This window comes from Nicotiana tomentosiformis, chromosome 9, assembly GCF_000390325.3.
Source record: "Nicotiana tomentosiformis chromosome 9, ASM39032v3, whole genome shotgun sequence".
Classification (NCBI taxonomy): Eukaryota; Viridiplantae; Streptophyta; class Magnoliopsida; order Solanales; family Solanaceae; genus Nicotiana; species Nicotiana tomentosiformis.
In genome coordinates this window covers 39,476,701-39,492,131 of record NC_090820.1, presented here as the reverse complement: position 1 = coordinate 39,492,131, position 15,431 = coordinate 39,476,701, and the positions used below count along the sequence as shown (strand labels likewise).

At 32.0% G+C, this 15,431-nt stretch overlaps 1 protein-coding gene across 5 annotated transcripts; it reads right to left on the bottom strand.

Annotated features, from left to right (window-relative positions):
* Nucleotides 1-3,828: 3,828 nt before the first annotated feature.
* On the bottom strand, nt 3,829-8,358 carry LOC104087354 (nuclear transcription factor Y subunit C-9-like). Of its 5 annotated transcripts, none has more exons than XM_070186181.1 (5): nt 8,206-8,322; nt 7,259-7,310; nt 5,267-5,343; nt 4,496-5,182; nt 3,829-4,077 (listed from the first exon to the last, which is right to left on the bottom strand). In XM_070186181.1, the coding sequence occupies exons 3-4, from the start codon at nt 5,295-5,297 to the stop codon at nt 4,521-4,523; spliced, it is 693 nt and encodes a 230-aa protein (XP_070042282.1). In that variant the 5' UTR covers nt 5,298-5,343; nt 7,259-7,310; nt 8,206-8,322; the 3' UTR covers nt 3,829-4,077; nt 4,496-4,520. The 5 variants fall into 5 exon arrangements, with proteins under 5 accessions (XP_070042282.1, XP_009590084.1, XP_009590082.1 ...); XM_009591789.4 differs by having other exon boundaries at nt 7,911-8,228; XM_009591787.4 differs by having other exon boundaries at nt 4,496-5,343; nt 8,206-8,358.
* Nucleotides 8,359-15,431: the final 7,073 nt, after the last annotated feature.

The window sequence follows — 15,431 nt, the reverse complement described above, 5'->3', positions numbered from 1 at the left end:
CGCCCCGGGGCATTTTTGGTACGCCTCGCCCCTAGCCCCGGGGCTCGCCCCGAAAACACCTTTTAAAACACTAGTACTACCTGTTAATTTACCATGGTTAGCAGAAGAAAGTTGCACATAAAACTTGTCATGTATTTGTAGGCAATTAAATTTTATTAAATTTAAATCCATAAGAAACTTGGATTTAATCTCAAATATATTTTGTCCAAACAAATATTTTGAGTTAATGTAATTAGATTAATTATATAAGTCTAATACATATGAGTTAAATAAATAGGTCCAAATTTACTGGGCTAGCCCATTTAATTGGGCTACAAGTGATGAACCCACTTTATTAGGCCCAATATACCATCTTCCTAGCGGCCTAGTTTGGTGTCACGAGTCAAATGACGTGGCCACATCAAGCGAAAAAGCCAATAGGATCATACCACGTGTCAAAATGACATGACATGCCAAGTCACATTAAAAGGTCAATGAAACCATGCCACGTGTGCAAGTGACATGTTCTGGCCAATCAAATGCGACCTTGTCACACTTCAACTTGATTGGTCGGAAAGAGTTTGTTCTTATCATAACTCTTCCCTCTCAATACTATAAATAGGGGTCTTCATAACTCAGAAAAGACACCATAAGTTATACCAAGAAGCAAGAGAGAGCTCGTGGATCAAACGCCACAAATTTCTTTACAAGTTTCAAGCTTCAAGCAATCAAGTTCAAGAAATCAAGTTCAAGCTCAAGAACGAAGAACAAATCAAGATCCAAGGAGTACGAGTTCAAATCAAAGTTCGTGCTAGTTGAATCCAAGATCATCATTCGTGGCAACAAAAATCAAGTATAGATTCAAGATCAAGCTCAAGAGTCCTTGAATTTATTTACTATTGGAAAACAAAATTAGAGGATTCATAGAGATTGTACACTCATATTATTTGAAATTAAATACTACGATTGTTGCAATATTTTTCGGTTTTGATTTTATTTTCTCAATCACAATTTATTATTACAGTATTCTTTGTCCCAGCCTTTGCCATATTTCTCCATTGTTTTCTTTTCCTTTAGCAGTTTTGGTTTTCTTCTTTACTGAGAGTTTTTCTGGGTTACCAGAATTGCCCTCAGAACATTCTTTTCACCACATCTGCGAATACTATCACACAAAAAGAAGGCATATTTTATTCAAACCGCTTTAGATATTTGATTTTGTCTACTTCTTAGCAAGCATCTAAACCCTTTACTATCTGGTTATCTTTGCTTCTAAAAATAGTTAAGGAAGCGGTTGCTTATTCAACCAAATTCTATCGGAATAGGAGAAGCAAATCAATGTGATGATGTCAAGTGTCATAATAAAAATTTAATTAGTATCAAATTTGAGGACAATATTAGTTAGGTTAGTTAATAATTAGTTACTCTTTTTTAATTTGAATTTGAAATAATTAAATATCTCTATATTTTTAAGGAAACTATTATAAAAAATAAATATATAACTTCAATGTAGAGATATATAAAATAATATTACTAATTTATTTTTTGATGAATAATAATTCATATGGTCATGCTATATGCTATATGGATAGGATAAAACTAAAGACAAAAATATAAATAATAATTTCAAGAAATAAATAAAATATATAAAGATATAATTTAACTTCTTATGTAGTAATCTTAATAAATAAAAATTAAACTTTCATATTAAGTACAAACGGGAAGAAGAATTCAATTTAATTTCTTATTGAAAATAATACAAAAATAATAATTACTATAATTATTAGTAGATTTATGACATACATTAAAAGAACCTCTCTGTTTAACCTCTGAACTAATTTAACACCATCCATTTAGAAAAATTATAATAATAATAATATTCGTATTATAGATAAATACTAAATAAAAAAATTAAAATATTGTAGAACAAAAACTAATATATAAATAGGAGAATAGATATAATGTGATTCTATCCACACTTTAAATTTATTTGATAAAATTAAGTAAATAAATATTACTCGAATATATTATTGATAAATTTAAATATCAAAATAATTATGAGAAAGTCATATACGATAAAGTCAAGTTAAATTTCAAGAATAATACAGAATTATATTCATTGTATTATATTAAACTGATAATTTATTAAAAAATTATATGATAATTTAATAATATTAAGTAATGGATAATACAATTAGATAAGCAAGGAGCAATAAATAAATAAAATATAAATTTGTGGGGAAAATGTAAAAATATAAGACTTATAATTAGAATTATGATGAGAAAAGTCGTATATATACACATAACTAAAATCATAATTAAAAAAAGTTATAAAGGAAGAATACTGAAAAATAAAAGGAATTTCAAGTGATAACGTAAAAATGTATATACTAATTAAATTTCTCAGGCAAGAAATTTAAGTTAAAAAATAGAACTCAGAATTTTAATAAAAATACAAAAATATAAATATACTATTAATATATTATACATAAGATAAGTATATTATAACACAAATTAATACATAATTATTAAAAATATTGGTAGTTTTTTTTATAAACATAATAAAATACTTATCTCTTTATACTTTTGATGCATTCAAAATTATAATTTAGTAAAAAAAATTACATTATTTAAATTTTCAGTAAACTACAAATGAGAAAACTAATCAAATATTACAGTAGATACGAATGTACGAAAAGAGGGGGATAAAGATAATTTTATGATGTTTATATTTTGAATTAATTAAAAATAAAAGATAAATAAATAACACTAAAAATATTATTGATAAATTTAGACTATTGAAGAATTTTGAACAGTATAACGTAAGTTTAAAAAAAATTATTTTCAGAGTAAGGAAATATATATCTATGTTATATTAAAAGAGAAGTAGTATCAAAATATTAAGCCAATTGACAAGTTAATAAAAAGTCACATTAGTAAATGTATAGTACTAAGTACTTGCTAATTTAATAAAGAATAAGTAAATAACAAACAATTAATTTGATTACTATATGATTTGTATCCTTTGATTTTATATCTTTGCACACTATATTAAATAATAAAATAACAACTACAATTTATTAAAATAATATGATATATTAGATCATAATTTTATAAGATTAATATTCTGTCAAATTATCCGGGCATCGCGCGGGTTCTGAAGAGAACAACAAGAGCTGCTAGTGCACACTTCACCATTCACTCAATGAGTTCATATACCCCAGACATGAGACAACTCGATTTGCAACAGAAGTTAATACAAGTTTGCTCCATTATTGAAGATTTTCAGCATAATGTTGCTGCCCTTGACATGCTCTAGTAGCCCAATACATTACTTGTTGGCTTTGGAGACTCGTACATTGTCCACAAGCAAGCACCAACTCAAACTAGCATGCTAGAACAAAAAGAGACCCTGGCTAAAGGAAGAGGTAGAAAGAAACTATCTTCAGGAGAAGCAATTTCCGGCCGCTAAGATCCAAAGTCAAGAGAGAAATAGCCCAGATCGTATACTAAAGTCCGTTCATAAGATGGTGCCTGAAATCCTATCTTCAGGAGAAGCAATTGCGTCCAATTCATCCCTCCCCAACCGAAAGCAACCTTCGGTATTTAAGTAGTTAAGAGTTTGAACCTTTGAAATCATAGAAAAGCCCTTCCCAACTAGCCTCCGGAAAGATCAACTAATAGAAGTTACATTTATAAAATCAGCACTAGTTCCATTCCCAGATTACCATTAACTTTAAACGCATACGACTTTGCTCTCGTCTCCCAACAAAGTTGCAATCAAAGAGAGGCAGAAAGGTAGGGGGAAGATAGATAGATAGATAGATAGATAGATAGATAGATAGATAGATATGCACATAAGCAACCTAAACCCAGGTTTTACTTTATAATTCACAAAAGATTACCACTCAGAACATAAACTAAAAAACATCAAGCTCACTGTATGAAGTTTAAGCTAACACTAAGGAACACTTAACTTTCAACAACTGGTGCTTCATGTCTATATATTAAAGAGTTCAAAGTATGCAGACTGCTATCCCTCTGGTGTGTTCTCCAGTACTTTGCTACTCGGACTACTCTCTGCTACTACGCTCCTGGCTTCTGCAGATGGGCATGAAAGTTAGGGATCAGTCGGACAAGTAATATTCCACAAATGTAATTAATCGCATAAACAGTAACGGAAATGCCAAAGGTTGACTACCAATGACACCTCAGACTTCTTAAATAAGTTTTGACATTGCAGTAATTTTCCTTTCAAAACCTCCAAATAGTAGTTAAAACTTGATGGGGATCCCCCAAAAGAAAAGCACAGATTCAAATTCCAGTCCATTCTTGGAACCATAAACATACATGTACAGGCTGACCGAACAGACATAGCATCGGTTTCCAGTTAAATAGGAATATAGGATAAGATATACGAAAATTAGAGGGGCCTAGGCAAGGAAGAGCAACGCATCTTTCAAAAAGAAAGAATAAATGACAGGGTAACTTTAGTGATGAAATATGTTGTAGTGCTTACACTGTGAACTAAAGCTTTGAGCTGCTTAAGAATCTGAGGGTGGTGGTTGTTGCTGGGGCCAAATTGGCTGAGCCATATATGGACGGGGCTGCTGAGCATAAAGAGCTTGATCAACAGGCTTTCCCATGTACATCCCTGAAGCTCCAACCGGTGGAGCAGACTGCGGTGGCATGCCATAATAGAATGGCAGACCCTCAGTCGGGCCTCCAACAGGAAGGGTTCCTCTAGGAATTGATGCAAGCACCTCATCTTTCAAGTCCTCCCTTGGTACAATGTCAACTAAGAAATCAAATATGTCAGTCCTTGTTATGGCTGCTGCGATATCATTTTTCTGCAGTGTCCTCCTTTTGTTCTCCTCGGTGTGGTTCCATGCACGCAGTGTCAACTCAAGTATGAACATCTCACAGGCACGAGCAAATATAACTGGTGCTTCTGCAGAAATCATTCTAACATCTTCATCTGCTTTCATGATTTTCTTGATCCTTGCCAATGGCAGGCTATGATTCTTGAAATCAGTAACATGCTCGATTTCTTGATATTGATTTGCCCAGAAAGTTTGGAGTTGCTGCTGCAATTGTTGTTGTTGCTGCTGATGAATGTGCTGATAAGCGAGCTGATGTTGTGCCATCTGGGCTGAGGAAGCAGAAAGACCAGCTGTTTGAGGAGATTGAATTGCGCCAGCTGAAACTGCAGGAGGAGACGGCCCTGCCATTTGGTTAGCTTGGTATGGAGCACCATATATTGGAGCTGAGCTAGAAACGACTCCAATACCTGGAGGCTGTCCATTTCCATGATGATCCATTTTGAGCAAGTGACCCTTTTTCGGGAGAATTCAAGGCTACCTTAGGCTGGAGTAAGTTAGAAACAAGTAACAATTTTAGATCCTAAATATCATCTTTACAGGTATTGTAAACTGAATAAAGAAATCAAAAGAAAAACCAGTCATTCCGTTTAATAACGTTGATAGAAGCCCTGGCTTATGAAGGATTAGAGGTGAAATTGAGCTCACAAGTGATAATACATAATGAGACCATAATAATAGCATCAACCTTCTTTAACAACTTGGGGAAATGGGCCTTCATGGCCATTTACAATGTTGACATTAAGAAAGTGTCCTTTTTATATCTCTTATGTGTAAAAGATAGATCTCTTATGTGTAAAAGTAAATATCCCATGTGTAAAAAAAGAGAGAGGGTCGTTAAACTAAAAACAAGTCTGTAAAGACCCACAAAACCATTTGACCCCTTTAACTTCTCACTTGCTCCTACCTATTGATTGTGATCGCTTCTTCTATACCTACTATAGTGAGGATTATCAATCACATAGAGATAATTAAGCATACTCCATACATGTATTTAGAAGAAAACTTCAGATGCCTAGTAAAGAAGATGCTATTAGTACGGACCATTGAAATTAACAGATATATGCAGGGTATGCAAGGAAAAGTATCTCGACCAAGTAACAGAAGGAAATAAGTCAAATAGTCCCTCTTATCTAAATCCGCAAACTGGTGTGTAGATCGGACAACAAATAATCTGAAGGACATTTAATTCCAGGGCACTAAGAAGGAAATCTAGAGTGTAAAAGAAATGAAGTCATTAAGCTCCATCATGACATAGATCAGATCAATGAAGACAAGATCTTAATAAGCAAAAGATATTAATGAGCATGAGAACATGCTCACCGTGCAAGAAGTAGGCAAGCTTTACTGCCCAGGATGGAATAACTAACGATATAAAAGAGCTAACAGTTTTATAGAAACTACTGAAAACAACAAACACCACAAGCACTTCACCAGAATTAACAGTCATCATTTCAAAGTTTCTATTTATCCCAGTCTGGTTTGAAGTAAAAAAGGAAACATCTTCCCAACTTGGGCACGTGGTGAGCATGCATCAATTGTCACAAAAATGTTCACACTCCGGATAACTAGCTATTTTGTTACTTTCGGCCAATCCAAGTTCCAATTAAATTCCAACAGGAAGTATAATACACAACACTTTCTTATAATGAAAGTGTCTATCATGCATCTGGAAAATGTTTGGATAATTTGAGTAACCCGCAAATTTATTGTTTTCAGGAATTCCATATCCCAATTCTTCCTAATTCAGGAAACGTGTTAATAAATGTCCCACAACCGGAAATCTAGTTATTCTGTTATTATCACAGAATTCAAATACCGACAAGGAATAATCCAAAACCTTTGTTGTTTCCCAAGAAAGGAATTAAGTGGGAATAACAAGCACAAAAACATGCTTTCCACGATTGAACAACTCGACCAATTGAATTTCTTCCACGCATTAAACATTTATCCCAACACAGTCTTCAAGCATTCACAAGTTCCTGGTGATTCATACAAGGAAACAGCAACGAAAGCATCTCTATCAAGGCAACTTAACCAACAAAGCTACCATCTTATGCATCTGCTAAAACTTCTGAATTAAAATTTCTGCTCTAAACACCATTAAGAAAAGCATACATACGTGCATGTGATTATATATGCCCAACTGTTCAAGAACATGGGACAACACTCAAACCTCAATCAACAAACAAGGAACCTTATGCGTCTGCTAAAACCTCTACATTCAATTCCAGTTCAATTATCACCACAAAACAAAAGGCCACACATGCATGCATATGATTTATACACGACCGCCTCATAAAATACTCAAGACTCTAACAAACCGACCAAAAAGAAAACACCCACAACTAATCAAACCACCAATTAACACAAAGAGCGAATCCAATATCAACATTCAGTACCTCTCTACTGATTGCAGCTCCAAATTCTTGATTCACCTCACGATCAAATCACCTAACATCAACCAAACAAATCAGCAAACCCATAATCTTAAAACAAAGTTCAAATATAAAATCAACCATATATCTCCATTCTAATCAAGTGAAACCACCCAAAAATTATAAATAAATTAAAAAAACAGAACAATAAAAGGCAAAACTTTTGCAAAAATGGAAACAAGCATATAGAAAATTGAACCTGAAAAATTGAAACTTCGATTTAAACAAAAACTCTCACTAAAAATCAGACATAAATCTCCATCTAATCCAACGAAATTCACCATAAAATCCTTTTATAAAAACAAAATTCATGTAAAAATGGAAACATACAGCTGGAATATTGAAGCTGAAAGCTTGAATTTCCGATTGATCGAAAAATTCAGCAAATTACCCACTAAAAATCAATCATAAATCTCTAACCAAATTAAAACCACCCAACAAAAAAAAAACCCAAAAAGAAGAAAACTTTCATGAGGAAAATTGAATGCAAATCGAAAAGAACCCACTAAAAATCAGCTTTAACTCTCAATTCCAATCAAACACCCACCCAAAAAAGAAGAAGCAGAATTCAAGCTGTATATGTAAGAATATAAACATGCAGATAGTAAAATTGAACCTGAAAGATTGAAACTTTGTGTTGATGAGAGAGAGAGAGAGAGTCAGCTAGGGTTCAATCAAAGAGGTAGATGATTGATTCCAAATGCAGCTGAAAAGCTATTAAATAAGTAGTACTACTACTAAACACTTATTTAATGAATTAATAAATACTGGTGAACAAAGTTTAGACCATTATGGTTTGTGTTGAGATACATATGATTCTATTATGATTTTTAAGTTTAAATTTTGCAAATAATTCTTTTATGGTAAAGAATATAGGTTTTAGTGTTGTCTATGGAAACAGGTCTCTATACCTTTGATATAGGGTAAGGTACTCCATCCGCTACTGCATTATTGTTGTTTGAATCTAGGCGTTTGGTGTAAATTTGAATTAATTAAAAAAATTTATAGGAATACAAACAACGATTGTGAAAAAAGATAAAGTTTAGGTACAATTTGTTTTGTATACTACTATATAATATATGTATGTAAGGTACCACTAAATAAAGCACGAGTGTTGATTTTTTGGGTCTCTAGCTAGAACTCTCCACGTGCCCCGTCTGTCTAATTAAAATTTTGTTGTGCTCATGCTTACGTTAAAAGAGTTTAATAAAAAGAAAAGAGAAAAGAAAAACCCTACTTTCTTTTTCTTTATTAGTTTTCCTTTCTAAGAAAAACAAAACCCTACTTAATTTTACTAAAACTTTTGTTTTCTTCATGGCAAAGCGACAATTTCTTTTTGTTTTGTTTGTATTCTGATCTCTTTTCCTTTTAATTTTTTTTTGGTTTGATCGGTAATTCACACTTGTTTTGATCAAAGTTTAAAAATGAAGAAGAAAAATAGAAGACGTAATTGTCGTTTTACTTCAAGTTTGTTGAATTCCTTTAATCGCAGTATATTAATTATTTAGGATTTGAGGGTTAGGATTTTATTTGGTTCCGGAAATTTTTGTTAGTTCAAAAATAATTTATTTAATGGTATAAGATGAGCTAAGCCTTCATTGTTTTTTTAGTAATTTATGCATAATACCCATTGAGTTTAAAATAATTATCATTTCCTATTTATTTAAAAACTATTTACAATATATACCTACCCAATTAAAACTAATTACTCCTATCTACCCGCTCATTATCCATTTGGCTTAGCTTAACTTGGTTTGGCTTGACTTGGTTTAGTAACTTAGTTTCGATTCGTTTGGTTGGCTTTAACTGAGTATTAAAAAAAATAGGTAGGGGACAAACCACCATGGGTAGGACGGGTAAATAGTTTCCCCTTGCTTTTGTATTTGCCAAAGATCCCCTTGTTTTTTTTGCCTCATTCCATTCTATGATATTTAGTAATAGTTGAATAATTTTGTAGTTAGAAAAATGCATTTTTTGAGGGTTTTTGTAATTATATTATAAATTGAGTAATCTTCTATGCAATTAATCCTAGAATTTGGACGAATATCAATTAGAGAAAAATACTCATTATAAAGATTTACGATGGTCTTTTGCATTTATTGACATAAGCTTTTGACATAGACAGTAAATATAAGAATATTAGGTCATGATCATACAAAGGATTAAGTGAAAAATCTTTGATATTTTGGGCTGTTTAATTCTTTATTCTGCAATCTAATAATTATAATATTTGTTTTTTTTTTTGTAAATCGTGTTTTTAATAATTAAATAAGTTACCAACCAAAAGGGTTAAGGAAATTGAGGCAGATTAATGCATTTCTGGAATAGAGGAACCTTTAATAATGTAAAGGGGGCATATAGTGATACACTTCATATGTTTCCAATTGATAATTGATGTAGCCATTTTACGTTTCTGTTTGTAGACCATTTGGTTTCCACTAGATATAGCTTTTTGCCAAAAGAGCACTTCATAAAGATACTAAATGTCAAATTATCGAGTCAAAGATAAATTAGGTTTTTGTTGTTATAAATTCACAAATATTATATTATTATATCCTAAGAAGTATAGCCGAGGTTCTATCTTTTGTCGGTCATACTCTCACAATAAAATATTTAAAATGTTTTAAATGAAAAATCTAAAAGCTAGAGAGTTACGACGGCTGCACTAGTAAAAATGGGATCAATTTATAGAAGCTAAAGTTTGATAATTTACTTTTTAAAATAATAATTTATTACATAGACATAGTGCACAACTTGCAAACTAAAATAATGATGGTTAAGTGATCTTTTAGAAAAAAAAATTGTTTTACTATGTTTCATCGGAACTTCTTTACTCCAATTTTTTCTTCCCTCTCTTCATTTGGTTCCTCTCCTTAGGTTTTTGAAGACAAATTATTGTTTAATTTCTTTTTTTTTTTTTAAACAAATGCACATCATTCCCACTCCCAGCTTAAACATGCATTGATTATTTTAATAAGTGAAGTTAGGAATGAGATATAGTAAGTATGCCACAGGTACTTTTTTTACAAGACTTTTCCTTTTTTTTAATAACGAGAAAATTACTCTTTCAGCAAGCTACAACTCTTCGGTCTAAGCTATCTAAGCTAGAACTTAAGACCCTAGAAAATTTAGGAAAAAAATGTGATGAATTATTTCAAAACCGACTTGAGTTATTTTTTTTAATTTAAATTGATTCCGCCCAAGCTTTGAAAAAGGCCCCTTATTGCTCACTATTATGGACAACTATCATAATCTTTGCTCCATTGAAAAGAAAAAAAAAAGAATTAACTCAAATAGTCGTCCACCCTATTACTTAAACTAAAAACAGCCGGTGAATATATATATATATATATATATATATATATATATATATATATATAATTTATGTATTATATATGTATAGTTGTTTATAATTTTTGTATATGGGTAGAAAAAAGTAAACAATTAATATGGCCGGCTATTTGTGTAAAGATCCCAAAAAAGATGTGTTCATTATTTGATTTGATTCAATTTTCACTTAAAAAGGATATAAATTAATTATGTCGATTTGCTAAATATACAAACTAAAGTAAACCAAAAAGAGTCAACTTTTTTATTGTATTTTTGTCGAGTTTTTCTAAAAATTCTTGATTTTATTTTCACATGATTACACAAATTCAATTCATTCAATATTTCACTATATGATAGTCAAAGTCTTTACTTTATAATATAAATGTCACGACCCAAAATCCAAAAAGGCCGTGATGGCGCCGGACACCACTGTCAGGCAAGCCAACCATAATCAATTAACTTAATTACCCATTTTAGTATTTTTGAAATAAAAATTTTCTTTAATAAAACTGTAGAGATAAAAATCATAGAGTAAATGATAAATATTTTTGCAGCTAAATTTCTAAACAATTCACAAACATTCCCAAAACCCGGTGTCACAAGTGCATGAGCATTTACTAGGGAATTAAAAATAAAATACAACATCTGTCTAGAATACCAATTAGACAGGAAGAATATAATAACTCTGAAGGAGACTCTGTTAGTTGCGGATCGTAATATAGAATGCAGCTTACCTATGTCCCCACAATTATTAATCACACCTCTGCGCCCACAAGGCTGCTATACATATATGTACCTGCACAATAAAATGTGCAACAAGTGCAGTATGAGTACGAAAACAACATGTACCCAGTAAGTATCAAGCCCAATCTCGAAGAGGTAGAGACAAGATGGCCGACTATGACACTCGCTATGGGTCAATAATATTAAATAATCATGAAAATAGAAATATTTATATCAACGTGATTCACATAATTAACAATAATTTTATTGAACCAGCAGAAGTAATTAAATTCCTTCAATTCCAATAATTCTCAATATATTAATCAAATTCCTTCAAATTCAATAATTTCTAATCTATTAATTAAATCCTTCAATTTCAATAAAAAAATTCTATTTTTATCAAATAACTTTACATGCTGCAATTCAATTTGTCAATAAATTTCCAATTTATCAAATAGCTCTACAAGCTGCAATTCAATTTCAATATATTTCCAATTTATCAAATAGCTTTACAAGCTGTAATAAACTGTCCAAGTATCGTGTAATTATTATTTTTATTATTAAGCACGATTTCTGTCGAGGTCGTACGATCTGATCTAGAGTTTCGTGTACACTGCCAAGGGACGTGCGACACGATCCATAGATGCATCTATCCTGCCGAGGCGTTCGGCCCGCTCCACAAGAAAGGAGGACATTTTCTTATGTACCTCCGGAAAGAGAGTATATTCATTATAAGATAAATTCGGGAGAATGAACAATTCCTTTTAACAATTAATTAATTTAAACAGAAAATTCAAGCATATGAGATTTCTATCCTTTAATATTTTTATCAAAAAATTCACAACATATATATAAATATATCAAATAATTTAATTAAGTAAAGACTATCATTTATGCAAGTAATTCATGCTTTTGAGTCCTAAACTACCCGGACTTTAGCATTAATAGTAGTTACGCACGGACTCTCGTCACCTCGTGCGTACGTAGCCCCCGTAATTTAGCAAAAATATATTTAATTTCATCACCTATGGGGTAAATTTCCCCCTCACAAAATTAGGCAAGAGACTTACCTCGCTCCGAAGTTCCATAGCCAGCTCCCAAGCCTTTCAAATAACTCGACCAATGCCCAACGCTCCAAAACTCGCTTTCGCTTTATTAACATTCACAAGTTTTTAATCCTCCTCCGATATCGTAACATTGAGTAAAATACTCATACGCCACCAATAAATTGATATCTATAATTACAATCCCAATTACAATCAAAATATGACTAAAAAAATATTTATCAATATCCATTTATGGCTCTCAAGTTGGCTACAAGCCTCCAGCTCAAATCGTCTAATAAGTTCATTTACTAGCACATTCAACTCCACTCTTATCATTCAATACCCATTTGAAGTCATCAATGATACTACATTAATTCTCTAACACCGCCAAATTACTATTCATCGTCTTCCTTAACCAACATTTCCAAAACATTCAATTTGGTGATTACTTAGTTGAATACTTCCAACTAAGCTAGAATATGATTCCATATGTTCATTGCATCCTTTAATTTTATTTCTAAGAATATTATTTATCTTTCCCTCATTTTCTCAAGAACGCTATTCATGCCATGAACTAGAGTTTATGAAATCAATTATCCAACCATAACAACTTGAAACAACTATTAGAATTACTCTCACCGACTCATAAGAAATGAGCTTGAAGCATTAGTATTACCTTCTTGAAGTTTTTCCTTGAAATTCTAATGTTTGAAAAATTTGGTGTTCTTGAACAACTTGAAAGATTTTTAGGGATTTCAAATTTTGAATAATGTTAACATTAGTATTAATAGGATTTTATTAACTTAAAATATTCAGAAAAACTCACTTTGTATTCTTAAGTAGTTCCCGAGGTCGAATCCACCATGAAAGAACCAATCCCTAGCTCAAGAAAATCCCCAAAAATGGGTGCTGCCCGTGACTGCCTTATAAAGGCGCAGGTGCCTCAGCGAGTTATACCTTGCGCTGTGCAGGTTGTACCTCGTATTACAACTTTTTCCCCACTGGACACCATTTACTAAAACGTCCATAAGTCCTTGTAGAAATATTTAAATGACGAACGGTCGAAAGCGTTAGAAACTAGACTCGAAGATCTTTCATTTGATAGGTTGTCCACCATATAACTCCTTATATATATATATGCATGCTCGTCCAAAGTTAGATTTTTGTGTGTACTTATTTGGAACTTTGGTCTATCATGTAATTTCCAACTTGATTAAGACTTAGGGCTCTCCTTACACCCTACATCACTTATAATATGACTCGTTCACTTATTAATATACGAACCTGTTGGAACCTTAAAATCCCGATTTCGGGATCGTTTTCTCAAAGTGTTGACCGAAATCAAATTTGTCCTTTTAAGGCTAACTTAAGGAACCAAGTATTCCGATTTCAACTCAAACACTTCCAAATCCCGAACCAACTATCCCTGCAAGTCATAAATCATTAAAAATACATTCGGAGAGTTTTATTTAGGAGAACGGGGTTCTAAAAATCGAAACGACCGATTGGGTCGTTACAATAAAAAACAAAAGCTATTCTACTGCACGATATTGGTGCACCACAAAATACTGTCTATTAAGTTTACTTGTGTTTTTACATGATACATTCATCAATCATCATGTAAGAGCTCTTATATACGCAAAAGTTGAACGGGTGTCAATTAGCATATGAGTATCAAGTTTGTAACACGCGACTTAATTAAGACACCATACTAATGTAAGATCACAAAAACGTGTCTATGTCACAGTAACATGGTTGTAATTATCAATTTAATTTACGTGTTTAGCTTAGGCAAAAACGCTGAATATAATATTTGTAATTGTAACTTTACTAGTGATAAGCACCCTTCACTTCCAACCAAGAGGTTGTGAGTTTAGTCACTCCAAGAACAAGGTGGGGAGTTCTTGGAGGGAGGGAGCCGAGGGTCTATCGGAAACAGTCTCTCTACCCCAGGGTAGGGGTAAGGTCTGCGTACACACTACCCTCCCCAGACCCCACTAGTGAGATTATACTGGGTTGCTATTGTAATTGTAACTTCACTGCAATACATATCGATATTGTGAATCATTTGATCTATCTATTTGTCTATTTATATATATATATATATATATATATATATATATATATATATATATATATATATATATATACTATATTAAAAACACAAAGCATTTTAGCGAAATATCGTTCGCCTTTTTAACCCTCTTTAATATTGAGTTCACACTATTTTTCTAATAAATAAGACTGTGAAATTAACTAAAATTTTGGCTACTAAATCTTTCTTTATTTGAATTATGTAAAGACTCCTAATATTTAGGAATCTAAATCGATAAGAGTTTACTTCTATCAATTATTTTTTAAAATAAAATATATTTTTGCATATAAATATTAAAACGAATTATTTATCTTCTCTATTACTTATATAATAATTTCTCTTGGTTGTAATAGTTCTGAACTACTTTAATGTTAATATAATTTTATACTCTTGCTTGCTCAAAAAAAGAAAAACTCTTTCGACATCAATAAATTAGTTGTGTTTGAAAGCTCCTCATTTTTAGTTAGAAGATGCAAAATGCAGATGGCTAAAGGAGTTATCGGGAATACTATGGGTGTACTGAACTGTCACGACCCAAAATTTATGGAATCGTGATGGCGCCTACATTCGCTTGCTAGACAAGCTAACATTAGCTAAACGATTAATCAATTTAATAATATTAAAAGTAATTTATTAAGAAATAAGACTGAAATACTTTAAAATATATGATAAAATCCATAAACAATGTTGTCTAGTCTAATCTCAGAAACTGATGTCACAAGTACATGAACTGCTAGAATACTACAAACAGAGCCTGAAATGAAATACATGTGTCTGATACAACATAAAGAGTAACATAAATAGGAAGATGACTTCAGGGTCTGCGAATGTTGTGCAACTCTACCTCAAGTCTTCTGAAAGGACGGGTCCGAGCAATCTCCTCTACGCACCGCTGAGACCAGCACAAGAATTTGCACAAAAAGTGCAGAAGTGTAGTATGTGC